Raw genomic sequence first — 25,652 nt, 5'->3', positions numbered from 1 at the left:
TTGATCTCTCTGGGCCTCAATTACCTAAAATCCTCAGATTTATGGCTAAAAATCTTCATTTCCAGGCAGGCTCGAAAGCATATTTCATCTAAGAGCCACGTGCTATAAATATCATTCCAATCACAGAAGTATCAAAAAGACAAGTGTTAATTTAAAATACTTTTTTAACAAGGTATTTGATCTTGCGCATTATAAAAAGCAAGAGGGATTATTCCCCGCCCCGCCCCCCACTGGCTCCAAGACCAGAGGATAAATTCTTTCAGACAAAAGTTTTAAGTCTGACAAAGTAGGCAAAGGGAAAAAGAAAATCAAGCATGTCCCGAAAGATTTCTGCCTGCAAGCAGTCTTTCCCACTGTGCTCAATGACCTCGTTTTTCAGTTGCAGATTTAGCTGAAAAGGTGAAAAAAACAAGGGGTAGAATTTTTCTTGTTATCTGGCTGAGGGAGGACAGAAAACGAGAGATTAAGGACTGGAACAGTTGGGTTAATTTCTATGTAATCTAAACCACACTGGGGGACACAGTTGGGCCAGTAAAACCAGGCAAGCCCATGTATTTGCTTGTGACTCCCCAAGCTCTAGGGTTGAATAAAGAGCTCGTGAAAATGGAAATCAGGGGGCCTAGATTCTGGTCCTATTTTTTAGTTAACTCTATAACCGCAGGATTGTCCTCGAATTCTCAGGAGAAAGGTAAATTCCTTTTTTTTTTTTTTAAAGATTTTATTTATTTATTTGAGAGAGAGAGAACGAGAGACAGAGAGCAGGAGAGGGAGGAGGATCAGAGGGAGGAGAAGCAGACTCCCCGCCGAGCAGGGAGCCCAATGCGGGACTCGATCCCGGGACTCCAGGATCATGACCTGAGCCGAAGGCAGACGCTTAACCATCTGAGCCACCCAGGCGCCCGAGAAAGGTAAATTCCTAATGTGTGTCCCCACTCCGCCTCCTCTGCCCCCCTCGGCCTCATTCCCCACACAAAACCGGAGTGATCTTCTCGACACATAAATTGCTTTCAGCTTAAAACCCTGGATGGCTGACCAAAGTCTGAGCAGGGGCCACAAGACTCTGGCTGGGCTAGTCCTCTCTTTCTCCCTCTGCCCCAGCCGCACACACTCCCCTACTTCTGCACTCATGATATGCGCCCCCCTCCGCCGCCCCGCCGCCGAGGGCTTTTCCCCATCCCATTCACCTACTTAATTCCCATTCAAACCTACAGATTTTAGCTCAGTGTTTGTTCCAGTTACTGCTGCTATGAACAACCACTCCAAAACTTAAGAACTCAAGACAGCAAACATTTATTTCGCTCACAAATCTGCAGCTTGAGCTGGGCAAGTGGGGAAGACTGTCTCCAGCACTACTAGCTGGGGCAGCTCGAAGGGTCCATTTCCAACATGGTGCATCCACATGGGTGGCCACTTGGAGCTGGCTGTCAGCTTGTGAGCTCAGCCAGAGCTGAGACCCAGCAGCCATGGTTCTTCTCCCTATGGGCTTTTTCACAGGCTGCCAGCTTCCTCACAGCATGGCCATGGCTGGGTGCTAACAGTAAGCATCCTGAGACATGAGAAGGAGAAGCTGCCAGTTCGTGGAGCCTACGCCCAGAAACAGGCATCACATCAATTTCTTTTGATTAACACATTCTAATAGCTTAGCAACTCACAAAACCAAGATTCCAAGGGAAGGGCACATATGGCCATCTCTTCCTTGGAAGAGAGTCAAAGAACTTGGGGCATGTGGTTCTAAATTGCCACAACTTCCTCCAAGAAGTACTCCCTGGCCCCATTTCAGCCAAACTCCCTATTTTGTGCTATTGAAGAACCATACACTCTTCCACTCAGCCTCATCACAACTGCATGTTTGGTTATGCCCGTTTCTGCCCCTAGACTCTAAGCTTCAGAGGGGAGAGGCTGGGTCTGTCTCATTCATTGCTATGTCCACAGCCTCTAGCCATCCAGAGATGTTCAATAAATCCAGGCAGAAATGAATGAACCAGGGAACCTGTCAATGATTCAATCAATGAAGGTACTTAGACTGAGGCTCAGAAACTAAAAGGCCCTAAGGGAATTCACATGTAGCAAGAAGTAATAAGGCTGATGAGGAGTGAGAAGCCAGGGGTGCATGAGTCTCAGGCAACCCCGAGAAGCCCACACCACGTGTAAAGTGGGCAACGACCTTGATCTTGGGCCCCACCTGACTCTAGCCAGCCAGAACACAGGCCCAGAGTGGCAACAGTTTTCAAGTTTTCAGAGCCAAAACCTCTCCATTTTTATGTGAAATCTCCCAGTTTTAAAACACAATTGATCCAATTACATACACAGTAGGCTTCTTAAAATGTGTCTGCAGGCTAGATTTGGTCATGGGCAAAACAATATATATCCTATGACTTAGGCCTGCTAGAAAGAAAAAAAAGAAACTATTTTCTATAACTGAAATGACTTGCTCCATGATGGTGGAGAAACAGGAACCACAAACTCCAGGCAGTTCCTTGGCTTTGGCTCATACCTTCATTGCTACTTTTCATTGTCCCCATGACCAGGACCCCATGGCCAGGCCGAAGCCACCTTCCTCTCTCAGGCTGGAATTATTGCAATACCCCTAACAGGTCTCCTTGCCTCTGTCCTTGCCCTCTACCCCCACCACAGACCATTTTCAAAACAGTGGCCAGAAGGATCCTTTCTGAATGCAAGTCAGATGCATCTTCTCTCAGCTCAAAATCCTTTACTCTCATTTAGAGAAAAGGCCCAAGTCCCCGTGGTGGTCTGCAAGGCCCCTGTTCTCTCCCTTCCCTCCTCCCCCTCACCTCCCTGCTGTCTCTGAAACACAGCTCCACCTCAGGACATTTGTACCTGCTGTTCCCTCTATCCAGAATGCGCTGCCCCAAGATATCTGTGTGCCTCACTCCCTTATACTCTGCAGATTTTTTATCAAATGTCACCTTTTCAGTGATACCGCCCCTCATCACCCTATTTAAAATTGCAACTCCCAGCCCTTCCAGCCCTTCTGAACTCTGTTTTTTATTCCCCAGAGCATGTCTCACTATTTAGTACAGCAGGGTTAGCAAACTCCAGCCCATGGGCCATATCCAGCCCCTAGGCTGGTTTTATAAATAAAGTTTTATTGGAACACCGACATTTACCTATTGTTTCCATATGTCCATGGCTGCTTTCATTCTACTAAGTAGTTGCAACATAGACTGCATGTCCGACACAGTCATAAATGTTTGTCTGGCCCTTTCAGAAAACATACCCTAGCCCTAATCTTTGCTAATACACCACAGCATTTCCCGGTTTATCTTGTTAATTCTCTTTGTTCCTCCACTAGAATATGCGCTCCAGGAGAGCAGAGGTTTTTATATGATCTGTCCATTGGCTGCATCTAGAAGCCTCCTCATCCCTTGAGCCAGAATTATTGCCTGGCACATAGTAGGTGCCCAATCATATCTTCCAAATAAACCCTGGCAAGAGAAGAAGGTATTTGAAACTGCTGCTCCTTGGGGTGCCTGGGTGGCTCAGTCGGTTAAGCATCTGCCTTCGGCTCAGGTCATGATCCCAGGGTCCTGGGATTGAGACCCTTAGCATCAGGCTCCCTGCTCAGCGGGGAGTCTGCTTCTCCCTCTCCTCCTCCCCTGGCTCGTGTGCTTGCATGCGCGCTCTCTCTCTCTCAAATAAATTAAATTAAAAAAAAAAAAACCTGCTGCTCCTTGCTCACGCTGTTTCTCTTTCTGCTTCTCCTCCAGCACATACGATGATGAGAAGGTTAAGAAGATGGGCGCTGGAGTCATTCGCCCGTTCACCCCCGTGCACAGCTGCATCATCTTGCCCTCGCTACCTGAGGCTCACGTGTAAGTAGTCCCTTCTCTGGCTCGTCTGCCTTGCTAGCTTATCAACTGAAGCCAAGGTGAAATGACTCAAGGAGCTAACAATGCATTGGGAACTACTGAGCTGTTCCTTTGTCCTCCTGAAAGGGACATAGAGCCTTGAGCTGGCAACGCTATTTGGCATATAAAAATAACAGAAAGCAGACACGGTGCTTTAGAGCTAAGTGGCAAATCAGCTGGGACTGAGTCATTCCGTTCCTTACCCAGCCAGACGCTCTAATGTCAAATAGTTTGCAAAGCCTGATAAAATCTGTCTGCAGCCCTCACTGGGCGTGGGCATGTTTGGGGGAAAACATGTCCCCAAAACTCAAGGAGCTATTTCCCAGAGAAGCACCTGTTGTCTCCTGACCCGAGGCATGAACTCATCATGGCATGGTGTAACAGGGGCTAATCAAGCCTCCAAAGAACACCCTGGCTTTCTAAAACCTTGGCATCTTGTTCCCCTTGTGTCTATTCCAAAGAATTCCAAACCCAATGTTTTCTTTTGTGCTAGTCACAGCATTTTTCGACTGGAAGATTTCAGGCGCAAAGACAGAGCTTTTGACTTTAGGGCAGGGTTTCTCAACCTCAGCACTACTGACATTTGGGGATGAATAAATTTTTTGTTGTGAAGGACTGTCTTGTGTATTGTCAGGTGTTTGGAAGATCCCTGGCCTCTACCCACTAGATACCAGTAGCTTCCCACCCCCAAGTTGTGACAACCAAAAATGTCTCCAGATGTTGACAAATGGCCCCTGGGGGCAAAATCATGCCCACCCTCTTCCCCCCACCTCGTGTTAAGACCCACTGCTTTAGGGCAATGAAAATGGTGCAATGGATTGTAGACTTCTCTGTCTGCTGATCTGTCCAATATTTATTAGGTGCTTACAGTATGCACAGTAATAATGGCATTACTGACTTCTCTGTAGGCATATCCCCTTCAGTTCTCTCAGCAGCCCTATTATATAGATGTATTATTACCCGCCTCTGCAGATGAGAAAGCAGCAATCAGAGAGGTGTGCCTCTCTGCCCAAGGTCACGGAGCTCAGCATGTTGCTGCGCTGGGGTTTTAAGCCAAGTCTGTCTGACTTCACAGCCCAAATGCTCATCACCATGCACTACACAGAAAGCATATCCCAAAGCCTTGCCTTTGAGGAGCTCATGATATATTTGGAGAGCCAAGTCTCATGTACTTGAAGAGTAAAACAATGCATCACCATCATCATCAATATCCCTCCCTAATATTCCAGCTTTTGATGAGCCTACTCCCTATTTTCCTCCTACTTCCCTTTGATTGACATTATGATTGGATTCTTGATAGAGATTGCCTGATCTCTTGATAGAGAAATCTGATTCATTTGTTCAGGGACATTCTAACTGGCAACCTAAACTTGATGTTCTTAAAACATCTCCTTGCAAAAATAGGCTTTGCAACTTCTCATCATGTCCCTTGGAAACACTTGCGCTTCTGCCTGTCTTTCCTGTGGACAAACCTTCTGAAACCAAATGGTGTAGATCAGTGGTTCTTAAGCTTTCACTTGCATGTGAATCCTCCGAGGACGGAAGTGGGGATGATGCCTGGAAAATGCTTATTCCTGGGCCCCACCCTCTATTCATTTGGTCTGAACAAGGTGAGGCTTAATCAACCTCGGAAGTAATTGGGACAGTTCCTTACTCATCTACCTTCAATGCCAGATAAGGGAACTGAAGCCCAGAGTGGGGCAGAACCTGCCAAAATTCTTCCGACAGCAACTCTGACTTCCTCGCTCCTAAATCAGATCTTTACACCAGGTTTGTGAGGTAGGCCAGGATGATGATGATGATGATGATGATGATGATGACGACGACGACGACGACGACGACGATGACGACCACAGTGGTTGTTTTTGGTTTCTGTTATACCCTAGACCAGGGGTCAGCAGACTTTTTCCTAAAGGGACAGACAGTAAATATTTCAGACTTTGCAGACCAGATGGCCTCTCTTGCAACTACTTAACTTTGCCGTTGCAGCACGAAAGCTGCAATGAATGGATGTGGCTGTGTTCCAATAAAGTTTTATTTGCAAACAGACAGTAGCCCCCACTGGCTATAGTTTGCTAACACTGCCCTTTCTTCTCCTTGGCTGTTAAAAGGCTCTGGCTGCATTTGGTGAGTGTATCAGTCATTTATTGCTGTATTACTGAATACCTCAAAATGGAGTTGCTTAAAACAATAACCATTTTTTGCTGCTCACAAGTCTACAGGTCAGCTGGGTGGTTCTGCTGGTCTGTGTTGGCTTGGCTAATCCTGGCTGGGTTGGTGCATGTATGTGTGCCCAGATGATGGGTATGCACGAGGCCAGCTATCTGGGGTGGCATCACTTACAGGTCTGTTGGTTGACTGGTTGCTAGGATAACAAGAGTGACAGGGTCCCGTGTTTCTCATCATGCAGCAGGCTAGCCCGGGCAGTCGGGAAGGGTTCCATGAACAAAAGCCCGAGCACCAAAGTCTCTTGAGGCTTAGGCTCAGAATGGACAAAATGACGCTTCCACCACATTCTACTGGCCAAAGCATCAAGCCAGCCCAGATACAAGGAATGGGGAAAAGTTTCCACCTCATGATGGGGAAGATGCAAAGTCACATTACAAAGTATATGGATGCAGGGAAGGACATTTTTGTAATCAGTCTACCAAAAGGCATCAGGGCAGGGCATGCCTGATCAGTTATCAAATCCTCAGTTATCACATCAGCCCATGTGGATCAGAGCCTGGTTGGTCCCTTCACTCCAAGGTAACTGAGCTCCAAACTGGCTGAATATTCTGGATTGACCATATGGGGATCAATTCAATCATGTCAAGGGAGACTTGATCTTTATCTAGAAAAAGGTGCGGGGAATGGTCTCTAGACATGAGAAACAGCTCCTCCTTTCCTCTCTGAGATGACAGGCTGCCCCTCCCAGCCTTCCCTAAGCAACGCAACAGCAAGAGCAATGCCTGCAACCTGTCCAGGGCTGTCCTTGGCAGTTGGCATGGGGTGCTTGAAATGGCTTTGTAGGCATCTTCCAACTTCTCTTTGTAAAAGCACAAAACATTTTCTTCTCGGGGAATTTTTCGGCCACTCATATTCTGGCTGGTATGGCAGTTTCAATAGTGTGGGCTATTCAGGTGTGCTCACCTGGAGTTCTGGACGCAAGGATAAATGCCCTCTCTTTTTTTAACTTGGTAAAATCCAAAATACTGTGCTATGACCTGACATACAATCATTATGAGAAAGTACTGATTTCTGTCAAGCATGTCTCCAGGGATTTTCTTTCCTTTTTTTTTTTTTTTTTTTCCCCTCCAGTTTATTTTACCGCACATTAGATGAACAACTGTCAGGTTTGAGGCACTTTTTTTTTTTTCATTAAGACTTTTTTTTTTTTTTTTAGAACAGTCTTGGGTTCAGAGCAAAAGTGTGTAGAAGATACAGAAATTCCCATTACAACCCCTGCCCCATCCGTGCTCAGCCTCCCCCATTAATCAACATCCCCACCAGAGGGGTGTGGTTGTTACAACCAATGAATCTACATTGACAACATCATCAGCCGAAGTCCATAGTTTACATCAGGACTCACTCGGAGCTGTGCGTTCTGTTGGTTTGGACAGATGTATAAGGGCATGCATCCACCATCATAATGCGATACAGAGTATTCTCACAGCCCTAAAAACCCTCTATGCTCCGCCTGTTCATCCCTCCCTCCCCACACGACCTTAGCAACCACTGATCTTTTTACCATCTCCATAGTTTTGTCTTTTTAAGAATGTCGCACAGTCAGAATCACACATTATGTAGCCTTTTCAGGTTGGCTTCTTTCACTTAGTCATATGCATTTCCGGTTCCTCCATGTCCTTTCATGGCCTGATAGCTCATTTCTTGTTAGCACTGAATATTCTATTGTCTGGGTGTATGTACCACAGATTATTTATCCCTCCACCTACTAAAGGACATCTTGGCTATTTCCAAGTTTTGGCAATTATGAATAAAGCTGCTATATATAAACACCTTGTGCAGGTTTTTGTGAGGCACTTCTTATAAATAGAGAATAAAGTCCAGACCCATTGGACAAAACCCTATTCTAGTGCAAAGGGAGGGCTCTTCCTGGTAACAAGAGACAACTTCAATATCACAGATAAAGCACAGATTCAGAAACCAGACTGCCTGGGCTAAGATTCAAGCTCTGCCATTTGCTGGCTCTTTTGAATTTGGACACGTTACATGGCCTCAGTTTCCTTACCTGCAAAATGGAGATACTTTCCTCACAGGGATGACCTTAGTCAACATATGTAGAGCACTTAACATGGTGTCTGCTGGCACAGTGTAAATGCTCCGTGGGACGTGTTTGCTATTATTATTTTGTTGTTGTCAACTACTCTTCATTATCTCAGTGGTGCTGCCCGTTATCAGCTCCAGAAAATGTCAGATTTGAACCAGTTCACGACCACTACCTTCCATTCAGGAGCCAGTAATATACTGAGCCTACTCTGTGCCCAGCAGTAACCTGTAGTGGACAAGACTCTGTAGCTTGCAGGCTCATGGGCTAGAGAGACAAGTAAACAGGTATTTACAACAGAGCGGGGACTGGGAATGTAGGGGCAAAGAGATATGCTATAAAGATGGGATGCTTTAGGATGCTGAAAGAGATCCTAACCCAGACCTGGAGAAATCAAGGAAGGCTTCCTGGTGGAGGTGACATCTCAGCTGAGGGGCAGAGGAGGAGGAGGAAGAGGAATATATATATCAGAGCAGAGAACAGTCCCAACCACCTCTTCTCACCCTCACTCTAACAATTCCTGCCATTTTATAGATGAGGAAAGTGAGGCTCGGGGAAGTTAAGTAATTTAGCCAAGAGCACATACCTAGTAGGTGGCAAAGCTTGGATTTTAACTCAGGCAGTGCAAAGTGAGAGTGGGGTGAGCCTGAGCAACCGAGTAGAACTTGCCCAGGCTGCAGAAGGCAGAAGAGGGGCCGTGGGGAGACTCAAGGATGGTGAGGTGGATAGGACTCTCACAGGTGACAGGGCTGCCATATCAAAATGCTTCAACAGGAGAAATACATTTTCTCATTGTTCCTGAGGCTGGAAGTCCAAGATCAAGATGTCAGCAGGGTTGGTTTCTTCTGAGGCCTCCTTCTCCCTGCGTCCTCACATGGTCCTTCCTTCCAGCACGTGCATCACTGGTGTCTCTCTGTGTGTCCAAATTTCCTCTTCTCAAAAGGAACACCAGTCAGACCAGATTAGGGCCCACCCTAATTAGGGCCTCATTTTAATACAATCACCACTTCAAAGCCCTTATCTCCAAATATGGGTTCATTCTGAGGTCCTGGGGGGTTAGGAGTTCAACATCTGAATTTTGAGGGGGACACAATGTAGCCCAAAACAGATGGTGTGGAGAGTTTGAAGATTTTAAGCAAGGGAGGGATAGAGTCAGGTTTATGCCTGTGCTTGTCACCTGTAGAAATGAATCTGATGCTCACATGCCCCACACATCCCCATCCCCGCCATGACCAAGCAGACCCCACCTCACCAATTAACCCTCTTTGCTTATCCCTTCCTCCCAGCCTCCACCCCACACAACCCACAGCCCAGGCTGACAGGGGCTCTCCATGGTGACCAGAAGAGGGGACACATCCCTGGGACTTTTGCAATGTCCTGGGTTATGGTGAGGGTAACGTGGGGTGCCAGGCACATGGCAGGAACTAGCTGTTGCTCTTGGCGAAATGCTGGACATGGCCCAGTGCTCAGAGCTGCTGAAATGCACCTGTAACGACTGAGGTGGTGCTAAGGGGGAAGGCGGACCAGAATGGGAAGGGCTATGGGCTTGCAGTACCTTTAAATTAGAAATGAGGGAAGAGTAGGTGTTAGTAAATAATGTGTGGAAAGAAAGGAGGAAGGAAGGGCTCCAGCGCAGAAGAAAGAGAGAGCTGATGACCCTGGTTTTCCTAAGACCCAATGGGCATGGCCAGCCTGGAGGGAGTGAGGGGTGGGGTAGTAGGGGAAGCTCTGCTTCAAGCTGAGAAAAAGGGACGCCTCTCAAGGGATTCAATGGGACAACCCTGGGGTCAGCTCCACACTTGGGCTCCACCTTCAGAGAAGAGCAATTACACAGGTTCATAATGGAGGCATTTCACCCATTAGTGTAAGAGGAGAGATTATGCAGGGAGGGGGTGGCCGGTCAGGACTCCACCTTGTTTCCAGGAAAAATGCAGGCAGCAGGTTAACCCTCTCCTGGCCCCACGCCCCAGGTGACCACTGCATCGCCTTCATCAGCACCTCAGACAGAGCTGGGGCCCATGAAAGCACAGCTTCTGGGGTTAAACAGGGCTTCAGATCCTCACCAATCCTAGGAATGTGACCTTGAGCAACTTCCCTACCTAAGTCCCTCGCCCACAAAGAGGGCATAATAACAGTACCCTTCCTATAGGGTTGTTGGGAGCATTGAATGAGATATTCAGATCCTACCTCCGTCACCAACAAGCTGTGTGACCTACTGCAAAGTAACAGTATCTCTCTGAGCCTTAAGTTTCCTCTTCTTTAAAATGTGGACAATGATTCATACCCCTGCAGGTTGTTGGGAGAATTACATAAAATGTGTAAGGTGCCCTACTCAATGTCTGGCTCCCTGTAATACAAGATGCCACCCCAAATCAGAAAATACAGGTTAGATATGCTTTTATACAGTGTTTTAGTTACATTTTCAAATAATAGGTTCAATGTGGTTTTCTTCAACATCCAGCTATATTTGCAGGCAAAGGACCTATAAATTTAAAACAATGGATCCAACTGTTGGTCTGGGGTAGGAGGAAGATTATAATAAATCCAGTTTCCTTGTGTGTCCAGGCTTCTTTGACACTCTTAGTGTATTTATGGTACTTTTATCAGGTGAACAGGTAGGTACCTGCAGGATATGAATGTCCTTCAACCCATTCATTTTGCCTAAGTCAAGACCTCTAGCTGGGGGACCCCTCCATTGTTTCTCCTCTCCTACACAGAAACCTCCCCCCCCCACCCCATGACCAGCATAGGGTGGTCTTGCGTCAAATCATGGCTCTGCCACCTGCTAGGTCAGCAACCTGGCCCACGTTCCTTCACTCCCCTGAGCCTCAGATTCCTCATGGGTAACATAGGCCCATGAATACCTCATGGGTACATTGCAAAGACTCGAAGAGATGAGGAATAGGAAATACCATGCCTGGAGCAGGGCAACAGCTCTCTAACTGCAAGCCAGCACAACTATCTCGGTGGCCATTATTGTGAAGGATGTAGTTCCAACAGGATCCCACTGTGCTCCCCCCTCCCGCCTCTGTCTTTGCAGGGAGCCCCTCTTCCGCCAGCTCTGTGCCCTCCACTGGCTTTTGGAGGCCCTGACTATCGACCACACCCACCACACCATGAAGCCTGTGATCACCTGCTGGAATCCAAAGTAGGTCTGAGCCCTTCAACCTGTTGTAACTAGCAGCACACTCTGCCATAGGAGAGGGCCTCTTATCTGCTCTTCCCCTCCTTTTGCTGTTTTTGGTGGGTGGGTTGCTTTAGGAGTTCCCTGATGTGCTCTGTGGGATCCAGACAGGGGGGAGCTCGGAGCCAGGGCATACAGGTCATAGAGGCTCATGAGAGCCAACGGTGTGCATCTCCTCCCAGCAACTCTCCCCAGCTCCACATCCACTGACATCCAAATCAACCAGCCATGATGGGAGTATTGACACCACAGGGACTGGCCAGGTAGACCAGCACGCCGCTGGATGCCCAGCGAGGTTTCTCCCCAGCTCCCTTCTTGGACCACGTCTCCCCAACACTATTCTTTATTTGCTCCTCTTCCTTTTCCTCCTCCCACTTCCTTGTCCTCTTCTCTTTCATTTTGTTCTTGCTTTTCTTCTTTTTCCCAAGGTTTATTTGTTTGTTTGAACATATACTGGTGGCTATTTCTCCACTTGTACCCAAGAGAGGACTCAGTGCTCAGGTCCCTGGAGCAGCCGGGCCAAGCTCTAGTGCATGTTGTCTAGGCCAAGAAAAGTGTTAGGTGTGTCCTCACCAGAGGGGAGGGTTCATGCAAAAGCCCTGAGGCCACTGTTGCAGGAACTGCATTGCCCACACATAGGCGGAATGAAGAACACGCAGGCATATAAGGCCTTGGTTCTTTTTTTTTTTTTTTTTTAAAGATTTTATTTATTTATTTGACAGAGAGAGACAGCAAGAGAGGGAACACAAGCAGGGGGAGTGGGAGAGGGAGAAGCAGGCTTCCCGCTGAGCAGGGAGCCCCATGTGGGGCTCGATCCCAGGACCCTGAGATCATGACCAGAGCTGAAGGCAGACGCTTAACAACTGAGCCACCCAGGCACCTCAAGGCCTTGGTTCTTTATGGAGAGTCATGCTGCCCCCAAGAATGGTGCTAAAGGGGAAGGGACCCTGACCTGAGGAATTGGGAGTTGCTCTGTGAAAATCCCACGCTGAATGAAGTAAAATAGTTCCCCTTCTCCCATAAGTGGGAAACCGCCCAACTCCCTCCCCAGTAAACTGATAGGGCCTCTTTCTCACAGCCCCACCCACCCCCCAGGTGAATTCAGTCTTCCTTCTCTTCCTGAATCTTAATTAATTCCTTCTTTCTGACGGTGTTTACCACCCACCTCCCAAACCCCCACCCTACCCCCTGCTCTAATTCATCCCTTGCACCAGAGCCCAGATAAACTAACATCAAATGCAACCAGAAATATAAATCCTGCATCTACTGACAGACTAGTAACTCCAACTGATTTCATGTTTTGGGTTGGGATGAACTGAAAATTGTAGTTTCCCTTGGTGCTCTGGTTTATAACCTTTATTTTTTTTCTAAGCAGCAGAAATCCTTTTTTTTTTTTTTTTAATGTAAACCCCAATAATGTAAAACAAATTTGTTAAAATGTAGCTTCTACACAAAGCAGGAAGTTGGGAGGCCTGGAGAACCTGGGGCACCTCCAACTCTCTCCCATCCCCACCAAGGCACCCCAGTTATTTCCAAAATATCTCTGTGGTTCACAGAATTTGTTTGAAAACCACAGCCTTAAGACGTTTCCCATACACTACTTAATTCTTCTTAGAGGAAGCCCCTTTTAAAGGTCTGAGGTATGACCTTCCTCCTTCCAGACCTAATGCCTTCCCCTTATGAATATATATAGATATACTCCCCCCCGCTTTTTTTTTTTAACAGAATTGGGATCATATTCTGAATATTGTTCTGTACATTTTTCTACTTTCCCCCCTTTAAAAATATCTTATGGGGGCACCTGGGTAGCTCAGTCAGTTAAGCGTCTGACTCTTGATTTTGGTTCAGGTCATGATCTCAGGGTTGTGAGACTGAGCCCCACAAAGGGCTCCACACTCAACAGGGAGTCTGCTTAAGATTCTCTCTCTCTCTCTCTCAAATAAATAAATAAATCTTTAAAAATAAGATAAAATATCTTACGGACATCTTTCCATGATGGTACATACGAAGTTTCTACATTTTTTTGACAGTTTCCACCATCCTTTAACAGAATACATTCCCTCAGAAAGAAATGGTTATCCATGGTCTATGGTAGGGGTGGACCATAATTTATTTTTAATTTTTATTTATTTATTTATTTTTTAAAGATTTTATTTATTTAATTGACAGAGACAGCAAGAGGGTTAACACAAGCTGGAGGAGTGGGAGAGAGAGAAGCAGGCTTCCCGCCAAGCACGGAGCCCGATGTGGGGCTCCATCCCAGGACCCCGAGATCATGACCTGAGCTGAAGGCAGTCGCTTAACCAATTGAGCCACAGGCGCCCCTGGACCATAATTTAGATAACCATTTCTCTACTGGGGGACACTAAGGTTGTTCCCAAGTGTTTGCCATTTCAAGTAGTCTGCACAGAACATCCTTGTACATACATTTTGTACCCAGTTGAAAATATCTCTGTTGGCCAGATTCTGAGAAATGGAATTTTTAGGTCAGGGCAACATCTAATTTTTTTCACAGTTGATTGCTTAGATTCTAAGAAAAAAGTCCCTCAGCCAGTGGACTTCTAATAGCATTTCATCTCCCCGAGCTCCCAGCAGCAACACTTTGCCTCCAACATCCGGCATCCATTCTCCCAAACTGAGGCAAGCATATAATGTAGGATTTGGATTGAGAAGATAAAAAGAAGCATCTTTATTTCTTTAGGTTGGTTTTAGAAATGTGCCCAGAATGTGACCAAAAATTGTTACCTGTGGTAAAAAAAAAAAAGACACGTGGTCACATTGGGAGTAGCGGGGGTTCTACCTATGACTTGCCAAGCAGAATTCCATCAGGGATCCACGGATATCCAGCTCCTCAGAGCAGAACATGAACCGGAACCTCAGCCTGACAGAAAAATGCATCCAGAAAGATTCCCATGGGAAGTCAAGAGTATTTGCTGGGGCTTATTTTTTCTAGTGAACCATGTGCTCCTGATGGTGATTTTAGTTTGGTGGTATGCTGGTAGATGTTTAATAAATGTTTAATAAACAGAACAGTTCTCCAAGAAGGAAAAGCCATGACATATAACAATGCCAATTTCCATGGTGGACATAATCCAGCCATGGCTGATTTCAGGCTTACCAACATGAACCTGGGGCTGGGGACAGATGCACACGTTCAGTTCTTGTGAGCTGGCATAAGCCAATTCCAGCACACCATTCTGGGGGATTGATTTTTTTTTTTAAATATATAAATCTGAGGGTGGGGGTTGGGCAGGGGCTTAGGTTTCCTAGAAAGTGCCGGAAAACATCTTTTTATTTAGCAAGAAAGGAGAAGGATGTCTTGTCTTTAATGCCTAATCCCTGTTTATGATGTTTCATTCTGATATCATAATTCAAATGTCTCTAAATCTTCAAATGCATTTTTTAAAGCCCAGAGGCATTGAGAGTGAGTAAGAGCAAGGGCTCTAGCATCAGATGGACCTGGATGAGTCCAGGCTCAGCCACTTGATAGCTATGTGACCTTGGTCACTTAACATCTCTGGGCCTCTGTTTCTTCATCTATCAAATGGGCTCCTGCCTCAGAAGAGTTATTGTAAGCATCAAGAAGATAAAGAACATAGGGCATTTAGCCCAGTGACTGAGAGCACCGTGAGGGCTCACTGAACGATAGCTATTTAAGATTAAAATCCCCATTTCAAAGAGCAGTTGGCTCTTTGATTATCAATACCATTGAGACTTAAGGCAAGGAAAGAAAGAAAATTCTGAGCAGAGTTTTACCAACAGATGAGATCCATATTCACTGGGAGAAAGAACAAACATACAGACAGGAAAAAAGCTAAGCAAGGTCAACCAAGATCTGGTTGCAAAGGTAAGCAATCCAGGGAATGACCCCGACAGAGAAATACCAAACTTCCAGTTTTGCTTTTCTGAGTTTCCACCATCAAGAAGCCAGCATCTCTTGCTATTCAAGCATCTGAAACACAAACCCTGAGCCCCAACACCCACCATGCATTTTCCAAAAGGAAACATCCATCATCGGGGGCCTATAGATCCCAGAGGTTTCTCTTCTATTAGGCATGATGATGGCTGCAGATCCAACCCCGCCGCCTTATGGATTTTATAGCAAGAAGGTGGGGTGGTTCAATACCTCAACACGGGCTTTCTACAGGCAGCCAAATTTTACTAACTGACAGCTAGTGTGCCACATGCAGAAGGTGATCTTTGTTAATTGCAGGAAGATCCCATATTTAGCTAGTACTGGTGGATGGTTGGGTGAATGGGCAGATGACAGATTTTAGGATGTCATTATGAGTTTCATCTGAGTCTGTGCTTTATTTGGGGTGGATAACAGGCCTTCTCAAATTCACCACATGGCAATCCAAACACATTATCATTTCCCAGCATTCTTATTAATCCCATGGCTAGCAAGGAGAATTTATTTCAATTGACAAGATGATTGGGTCCATGAGAGAGCAGAAACTGAGCTTTCAATAACAAGTATGCTAATTGCCCTTCTCTGAGAGATGCAAGCCTCTGTTTCAGCAAAGTAAGACTTATTTTCTATATAAAGGTACCTAAGTCTTTATCCGAAACTTTGGGGCCACCTGAGTTTCAGAATTGCTTTTTTTTTTTTCTTTCTTTCTTGGCATTTAAAAAAGGAAATATGGAGCATACGCCATAGAAAACATCACACCCCCAGAGGGGCCTGGGGCAGCAGACTATCATCCAACACAGTATTTCCGCAGGGAAAAAAAATGAATATTTACACTAAGTGCATAAAAAAGATAAATAGGGGCGCCTGGGTGGCTCAGTTGGTTAAGCGACTGCCTTCAGCTCAGGTCATGATCCTGGAGTCCTGGGATCGAGTCCCGCATCAGGTTCCCTGCTCGGCAGGGAGTCTGCTTCTCCCTCTGACCCTCCTCCCTCTCATGCTCTCTGTCTCTCATTCTCTCTGTCTCAAATAAATAAATAAAATCTTAAAAAATAAAAAAAATAAAAAAAAGATAAATAAAAGTCATTGGTAGCCTCCCATCAGTTCAGGTCATGTTTTGCTGCCAAATCAGTTATTAAACTTTTTCTGGTTTTTCAACACCCTTTGGATTTTAGAATTGGATGAGGGGTTATGAACTTATATTGGTATTGGGGTTTTTTTTAGAGATTAACTTTCCAAGGAATGACTAGAAATGAATGACAAGAGAAGCAGACAAGATGAGGTGTAAGCAAGCACCTCTCCACCCCAATTCCACTTACCCCCAGCCCTGCCGTCACCTTCCCTAGTTCCCATGGGAAAGAACCGGGCAGACCCCTGGCTAGGCAGGAGAGTAAGGAGCTCCTGATTTACCTTCCAGGCAAGGAACAGCATACACCACGGGGCAAAGGTGTGAGGAGTTGTCCCCTGGGCAGCACAATCATCTATGTCCTATTGCCTAGGGCTGTCCCAGAGAGACATCACCGCACCCACTCTTAATTGGGGAATCCAGGTGGGTATAATCCTGGCTTTCATTAAGGGAGTCCAGACACCCAAGGGCCGGGCTGTCCAGGCACAAAGAACCTGCTATTCCTTTAGAAAAACATGTATGGCTAAAAGGCAACCACACTCCAACATTCCACATAGGACACAGACACCTAAATCTAACTACTGTATTAGGATGAAAATAGTTGGCCTGTGAATGCTTCCCATGTCAAGCACTGCTCTGAGTATATTACTTCAGTTGAGCCTCATTCTAACAGAAGAGGAACCTGAGGCACAGAAAACTTAAGTAACTTGCTCAAAATTGCATAGCTTGTAAAAGCTAAGTCAGGATTGGAATTCAGGTAGCCCAGCTGCAAAGCGTATGTGCTTAACCACTAAATGATGGTTTCCTCTGTCCCCAGCATAAGCCCAAAGGTCTTCAATTAATTTAGGGTACCATGTGGTGTCCAAAAATGAAAAGAATAACTCATCACAAAGTACTATTTGCCAGGCGACCTCAGGATACAAAAGGGACTGCAACTTACCAAGATAATACGATATGTGCATATACAATTTTCTTGTAAAAAGCAACAAAAAAAAGGCCACTCTGCACTTAGGGCTTTGGTATTTAACTTAATATATGGGAACCAAGTCTCCATTTTGAAACCTCTTTCAATGACTGCGGAATTTCTCACCATATTTAACCAATTCCTGTAAGAACTTTAATTTGCCAGATTGCCAATCCTGTGGGGGAAAAAATGCAGCATCATTCTGAACAACATGCAAAATAGCAACTATTATATTGAAGTTTTTTTTTTCTCCATCACATATGCCCCCCACCTCAGAAACGCTCATTTCCCTCAAACCTGCTTTTTTCAGGCACTACTGGGGATAGAGCAGTGAAGGGACAGACAACATCCCTATTCTCTGGAGCTTCTGTTCTAGGGGACGTGGGGAGAGCAGCAGATAATAAACATGCAATCAACAAAATGCTTTGAGGTAGCATCGAGCGTCATGAAGAAATTGATGGGGTGATGCGACAGTGGCAAGTGGGGGGTGACTTTTAAATTGGGTCGTCCGGGAAAGACTCACTCAGGAGGTGACATTTGAGTGAAATCTCTGATTCCGCCTCCTCTCCTCTCTGCACTGATTTAATTGCATCGTGCCTTCACTGCTTTACTCAAGAGGACATCTCTGCAGGAGTAGGGGACCGTGGCAGGATGATCGGAGCACCTGTCACGAGGGAGGCACCCGCCCTGGGAGATCCTGGGAGCTCTGGTCTCTGTCCCCTCCCTGATGCACCATCAGCGGCTGCCTCTGTCCTCCAAACTCGGTCATGGACACAGGAATGCATTCTAAACCAGCCAACAGACTTTCCACTCTGAGAAGCAGGTGTTTTACCCCAAATGGGGGTTTGCAAAGAGAGAGAGGGAAGTATTGGAGAAAACAACTCTGATTGCTACTGTGGAGAGACATTTCAAGTGACTTGCCAGGAACAAAATGTGCTTGGCAGGTACAGTTAAATGAGATGCGATGGTGCTCAACGCTTTCATCCCTTGATTTCTAGCAACCAGGACCCCCCCCCCGCAAAAGCTTCAGCAGGGGTAAAATTATGGTCTGAAAATCATAGCCACTTTTCCCCCATGGATCTGTCCTACTGCCTTGTTCCATCAGCCCCTTCTCCAAGCCACCCTAAGCTGTCGAAAAAAGCACGTTGTTAATAGTTCAATTGTGTTCAGTTCTCTGTACGAGGCATCCCGCTAAACCCTTAACAAGCCCCGCCCCATCCTCACACCAAGCTTCTGACGTAGCTAATATTATTCCCTCCATTTTACAGATGAGAACACTGAGGCTCCGAGAGGCAAAGTAACTTACACAGACACACACCCAGGAAATAGCAGGATGGGCACAGGACTCGAACATCCAGTCCACCTGATTCTTTTTTTTTTTTTTAAGATTTTATTTATTTATTTGTCAGAGAGAGAGAGAGCTTGTGAGCAGGGGGAGCGGCAGAGGGAGAAGGAGAAGCAGACTCCCCGCAGAGCAGGGAGCCTGATATGGGGCTCGATCCCAGGACCCCGGGATCATGGCCTGAGCCGAAGGCAGACGCATTACCGACTGAGCCACCCAGGCGCCCCGGGGTCCACCTGATTGTTAAACCCACTGTTCACCACCAACATACACTACTTTCCTGGTTCTCCTGCTCAGAGAGACTTGCCTGAAGTCACACAAACAGTGCATCAGGGACATCAATTAGGTAAACTAAGCTGCCGAAATGAACAACCCGAAAATCTCAGCAGCTTAACACAACCCAAGTTCATTTCCTGCTCACCCTACTGGTCATCAACATGGCGCTGTGCTCATTACAGTCATTCGAGGACCCAGGCCGATAGGAGCTCTGTCTCAACGCAAGCTTCCACCATCAACAGCACAGAGAAGGGAACCTGCCTTGAGGGCTGGCCCTTTAAGCTGCCACCCTCAATGCCCCACGTCATTTTTACTCATGCATTTTAGTTTTTTTTCTTAAGATTTTATTTATTTATTTGACAGAGAGAGAGACACAGCGAGAGAGGGAGCACAAGTAGGGGGGAGCGGGAGAGGGAGAAGCAGGCTTCCCGCGGAGCAGGGAGCACGATGCGGGCCTCGATCCCAGGACCCCGGGATCACAACCCGAGACGAAGGCAGACGCTTAACGACTGAGCCACCCCAGGCACCCCATCAGTCATGCATTTTTAAACAAAGCAACTCACAGGGCTACCCCTGACAGAAAAGGAGCCCAAAAGACCCAGGACTACTCAGTAAACAGCACTAATGACTATCCCACCAAGCCCTGGGGAGGAGTGTCCCCTTGCCGTGTCCATCTCGGACAAGGTGCACTCAGCCCCCTGTGAACAAAGAAACTCAGGTGGTTCCTTTCTTTTCCTACCCCTATCTGAGCTTCCTTTTTGGTTTATTTGCTCCCGAGAATGAAACATCACAGAGACCGATTCTGTCTAACCAGGCCCTTTCTTTATCAGTGGCTTTGCATGAGCAAGGGCGCAGGGCGTTTTTAAGATCTCGGGGAGCCTTGCTGTATTTTTAGCTCATTTACCTGCTGCCTCAAGTCCGCAATGGATTTCGGGTCATCTAGGAAGTCAGTGTTAACAGAAAACCTCTATCTTCCCGATCAGGCTTGAATATTTAAGACTTTGAAAGCTTGGCTGGGGCCCGATTTAATTTTAAAAGGGGAAGGGGGTTGCTTTTGAACTTCAAGAAGGAGGCTAGAGGCACAGCAGGAGCTGTGTGAGCAAAGGGAAGAAGCCGAAAAGCCCTGTGGTCTTGAAAGAAATGCTCCAAAGCAGAACCACTAAAGCTTCCAGTTGGTGAGCCTTAAATCAGACTTCAAAAGCGCCGCTAGTTTAAATATTGTTTATGGGACTGGTGTATTGCTGTTCCTTCCTCTGGCTGGATTTTAAATATTCCCTAATTTGATTACTCAGGGGAGAAGCAGGCAGAACCAATGTTAAATGAGCTTCACTGTTAATTATTCAGAGAGCTTTTTATTGTGTAATCAAACATAAAGTCTTACAAAAAGCTTGGAGGCACATTCTCACCCCGCCCTCCCCAGCCCGACTTGCACCTTGGCCCCTGTGTGCGGCTGCTCATGTTGTGTGTGGGCTGGTAGATGCTCAGCAAAGTCCTGCCATCCAAGAGTGCACACCTGTTCCACATCTGGGCTGGCCAAAGCCTCTGATTCTGCTACCTAGAGCCCTGAGCCATGAGAAGCCAGTCTTAGGCAAGTTTGAGCTTGATCACCTTTTACCTCCTATATCTGAGCATCTCCCACCCCCTCACCAGCACTCAGCAGCCCCTGATAAGTCTAGACCCCTGTCAATGCCTCCTGTCAATGCCTCCCCTCATGAGTCTGGTCTGGCCATCTCATTCCCTCAAGCCCCTGCTCTGTGCTAAGTGACAGCCAGCCAAATGATTTTAAGGATCCCAGCCATCCAAAATCTTTTCTGCAGAGAAAAAGGAGAAAAAGAAAGGGATAGATGGATGGACGGATCAATTGAAAGAGCACAACCTGAGTCTTCCCGCTTGCTTATCAACAGAGATCCACTGCCCTGTAGCCCCAAGTCCAAAATCCAAAGGGCTCTGAAAACTCAGTTTTTCCATAACTCATTTGGCAGCAAAACTTGACATGAACCAAACTGATCTGGTAGCATAATGTGACCTGAAGCTGTTTACAGTCCTTATCCCACCTAGTGTAAATATTCATATATATCAATGTGTTTGGTTACAGGATGCTGTCCCCTGACCCCACTGGAAGGATTATGTTAACATATGGTACACGCATCATATATCCTTCCCAAAATGCCAACAGGGCAACACATCTGGTCCCACGGGTTTCAGATGAGGGATTTCAGGCATGTCACCAACAAAACCTGCTGGAGGTTCAGTCTCATACCAAGAAAGTTCCTAAACCCATGAGGGGAGGATCCAGGAATTAGGGTATCTAAAGTTTAATTAAACTGGGGGAGATAGGTGCTTTAAGAAAAAGAATATAAAATTACAACAGAAAATTAGGTACAGGGCCCCAGAAGACCCCATTCAAGTGAGGGTCATTAGTTTCACTATAAATCTGTACCTGGATGAGTGATTTGAGCCCACCCCCCGCCCAGTTTGTTTTCTCATCTGTAAAATGGGATGACAATATCACAAGGTTTTATTGAAATGATTCAGTGAGAATGCACGAAATCATCTTGCATGTAGCATTGTATATAGACTTTTGCTCCATATACTCCAAACCAGTGATTTTCATTGTGCAACCTGCCCCACAGGCTCTCCCCTGGACCCCACCCCCCCAAAGTAATCCTCTTTCTGTGTTACTCGGGAGCGTCCCTCATGGTGGGATTGGTAGGAACCAGAGCAGGCAGAGATTCAGAAATGAACATGCCTTTCAGCTTACTCCCGGGAGTAACTGCCCTGGAGTCTAAGAGAGGACCCAAGACTAAAAGGCAGATAGATGCAGAACGCACACAAATACACTCCGCCTGCCTCCCCCCCTACCTTGTAAGCAGTGGTCTCTCCTAACCTCAATTTTCACTGACAAGACCTAGCTATGGAGAACTGTCCCGCTCACTTCTTCACGCACACAGGGGGTGAGGAAAAAACCATCACAAGAGAACAGCCGCCATCCATCTATTTATTGCATTTCCTAAAAGAACTTGCAGTAAACCGAGGCTCCGGGAACGGAAAACTCATTAAGCTGTTTCTCACTCAGGGACCCGGGTGGAAGCAAGAGCACAATAAAGAAAATCAATAAGGACAAGTCCATGGGACAGAGGTGGGAGCACTTCGTCACGGCGCCGAAGGTAACTATCAGCACCCGAAGCTGCAGTCTGGCTACTGGCCCCAACTTGGGCCGGAGGCGTTTCTGCTGGTCTTTTCTCCGATGGGAATTTTTTTTTCTAGTTGGTTCTCTGAGTGAGGAGAAGTCAGAACCGCATGCTGTTGGATGGTTTTTGTAAATTTTAATTAAAATGGTTATCTGGGGGATTATAGGAGAAATGACATTTGGCTGGACACCACTTCGTGGGGAAGGGGAGGGGTGGCTGAGGAGCTGCTCAATAAGATGTCACCAGAAGGAAACGGACTCACCTCCCTCCACGTTTTTAATCAATAACAGTCATTTCTCTCTCGAGCTCACTCTCTCTTTTTAACTCAGCCAGAAAATAAGAAGGGGGCGATTCAACAGATAGGGTTTTCTACAAACTAGAATGCACACTCACCACTAAGAGAACATCGAGAGGTCTATTCTTTCCACTCGAAACTATTCCTAACCCCACACTTCCCAAATTCATCTACCCAACAAACAAGCACCATAAAATAATAATGATAAGAGGTCATGTGTAGATAGGCAAAGGTAGTTGAAAGGGCAGTTTATTGTACCTGTGCTTTTTTTTTTTTTAAAGATTTTATTTATTTATTTGAGAGAGAGAATGAGAGAGAGCACATGAGAGGGGGGAGGGTCAGAGGGAGAAGCAGACTCCCCGCCGAGCAGGGAGCCCGATGCGGGACTCGATCCCGGGACTCCAGGATCATGACCTGAGCCGAAGGCAGTCGCTTAACCAACTGAGCCACCCAGGCGCCCTGCATCTGTGCTTTTACCCACAACGTGCATATAATGCTTGGCCTTGCCTACTTCACGACACTAGTAAAGAACCTCAGGAAACAACATGCAAACTCACTCTAAAAATGTTAAAATGCTAAGCATTATTGCTTATAATTTTTAGAAGCCACTTTTTAACATAATTGTGATGGGCCAGGTTCTATGCTAAAGAAGTGCTTTGGGGTCTATTAGCTGGCTCTGCCTTCTTACAAACCCCAGGAGGCACTATTCTAATCACCAGTTGGGAGAGGAGGAAGTTGGGGCTCAGAGAGGTTAAGTGATTTGCATGAGGTCACACAGCTGGGTCATGGCAGAGCCAAGAGTGAATCCTGGGCCTGTTCACGAAACGCTGTATATTAAACACTGAGCTCATCAAATGCATGTTTTCCATGGTGTCACAATTACAACTGCCCTCATGAAGAGTTTCACTATTTTCTTGCTCTTTCACCAGGATGTGCCTAGATCTGAGAAGGAAAAGCTTTTGTTTTTGTCACAGAAAGTTGCTATGGAGATACTGCGTACATCTGTCTCCAGAGATGCACAGAAAAAGCATTAGGAGCCACAAACCTTAAAAAAAAATGTCCTCTAGGAATATTCCTAACAAAAATCTACAGAGGGGGCAGTGAATAACCACACTGGAACTCTCCAAAAAATTGAATTCCCCAGGAAGCTTATAGGTCAAACTCAGAGCTGAAGGGTGGTCCACTCTGATGATGGGGGAGCACTCAATTAGGAGTCAGGAGACCTAGCTTAGCCACTGTGACCCAGTTCACTGTGTGGCTTCAGACAAGTCCTTTTCTCTCTCCCTGGACTTCAGTTTCTGCACCTACAAAATGAGGACTTTGAAAGAGAGGTTCCAATCAACTCCGCACAGCAACTGATATTCTTCTGTACGTTTAGAGCTTGTCAGGGCCAAGACAGCATTCGTGAGAGCCCGGCAAACGGAGTAAATGAAAAAAAATCAGGTTAGGTCTAATGCAATAGGGAGTGGTGAGGTCTGTGGCAAATGGCCTGCACTTCTGCCCAGCTCTAGCCATTTTGCCATTTGAGAATGGGAGTCCAGGGCTTATCGTTTTCAAGAGAGACCAATAACCTAAGTTGTTATATAAAAATCTCCCCAATTCGTAAAATTCTGGGCAGTCAATCACGTCTCCCCATGGGCCACCAGTTGGAAGCCACTGCTTCTAAGAAAATGTAAGGAATCACTCAGGGAAATCTTTTCCTTTGTTGCCCAAAAGCAGTCCCTACCGAGGTAGAACACAGCAGCTAGTTAACACTGCTCCTGAGTGAAATATAAAAACTAGAGAAGCAGCATTTGGGGATTTAAGTCAATTCAGACCGAGTCAGTTCAATAAAGGGCAAGCGAGAAGCTAAAATTGCCTGTCACATCATCCCCCCACATTTTATTTTTCTGCCACTCTCAATTAATCAGAAGTGTCAGCCCTTCATTTTGGATTTCCTGGCTGAGGTTGTTAATTGAATTTTAATTAATGGCAACTTTAGGAGCACAAAATGAAATCCTAGCCCAAGGAAGATCCACACGGAGCTCTGGATGTAGAAAGCTCTTCTGAGACCATCCCAGTCCATCCTCTTTGTCTTATAGATCAGGAAACTGAGGCAAGACAGTGACTTGTTCAAGGGCCCCCTGAGGTCCCCTGGCTCTGAGTCCAGTGCTCATTGCAAGACTCTAGGCTGTCCCTGGGACACAATGTGTTCAGCCTTCAAAACGTGACATGGAGCTAGAGTATGGTTTCCAGAGTCGGGGATTCATATGGTGCCAGAGGAGACCAGATGAGGAGACTTCCATATACATGTACTATCCCCAGCTGCGATGTCAGGACAAAGGGGACGCGGTATCAAGCTCCTAATTTATCAAAGGAGAGAACATGCCAACTTTGGGCATTTGATTTTTCTTTATCACAGTCATTCCGTAGCCCACGTGCCCCCTTGGAGATCTGGGTAAACCCACCCTGTCCTTCCCCTGTGCAACCAGGAAACCCCTCCCCTCTTCCAGGGCACCAAGGTTCTCCCTGCAGTCACAGCCCCACAAGGTAGCCAATCGAAAAGCTACTTCTGGGAGCGCCTGGGTGGCTCAGTTGGTTAAGCATCTGACTTGGGCTCAGGTCATGATCTCAAGGTCCTGGGATCGAGCCCCACCTTGAGCTCAGCGGGGAGTCTACTTGTCTCTCTCCCTCTGCCCCTCTCCCTGCTTGTGCTCACTCTCGCGCACGTGCGCGCAAATAAAATAAAAAATAAAAATATTTTTAAAACAAACAAAAAAAACCCTACTTCTGGCCACATGCAGTGGACTCCATGAAATGAATCCTGCTGGAGACAATTCTCTCCACCCTGTTAGATACTTATGAGATGTTGGTGTGGCCTCTGGCGCTGCCTCTTCTCCCTATCTGCCTTCCGAGGGTATCAAAACACTATGATTGAAAGGTGACCTCAGTCTGCTCTGCAAGCGCTTTCCTTTTAAATGTCCTCAGAATCGTTTCTGTTAACTGAGTGTAAACCACAGCCCAGGGCACCACTGAACTCTTACTCTGGAGCAGCTGAGGACCTACTCGGCCCCACTGTAAACCTGGCATTTTAAAAGAATCAGCAGCATGGTACCATATGATCCAGCAATTGCACTACTGGGTATTTACCCCAAAGATACAAAAGTAGGGATCCGAAAGGGTACGTGCACCCCGATGTTTATAGCAGCAATGTCCACAATAGCCAAACTGTGGAAAGAGCCAAGATGT

General features: G+C 46.4%; 1 protein-coding gene across 1 annotated transcript in view; it reads left to right on the top strand.

Moving 5' to 3' along the window:
- Positions 1–25,652, top strand: part of CCDC60 (coiled-coil domain containing 60) — a 50,755-nt gene that overhangs the window by 6,302 nt on the left and 18,801 nt on the right. The window contains exons 3-5 of the mRNA XM_081800949.1: positions 3,729–3,833; positions 11,177–11,284; positions 22,015–22,105. Coding sequence (XP_081657075.1) covers positions 3,729–3,833; positions 11,177–11,284; positions 22,015–22,105 — 304 coding nt within the window. The remainder of the gene's footprint in view (positions 1–3,728; positions 3,834–11,176; positions 11,285–22,014; positions 22,106–25,652) is intronic.

Source organism: Leptonychotes weddellii, chromosome 13, assembly GCF_054177405.1.
Source record: "Leptonychotes weddellii isolate Sample4059 chromosome 13, ASM5417740v2, whole genome shotgun sequence".
NCBI classification, from domain to species: Eukaryota; Metazoa; Chordata; class Mammalia; order Carnivora; family Phocidae; genus Leptonychotes; species Leptonychotes weddellii.
Note: the sequence above shows the minus strand (reverse complement) of the source record. Positions and strands in the feature narration are given on the sequence as shown.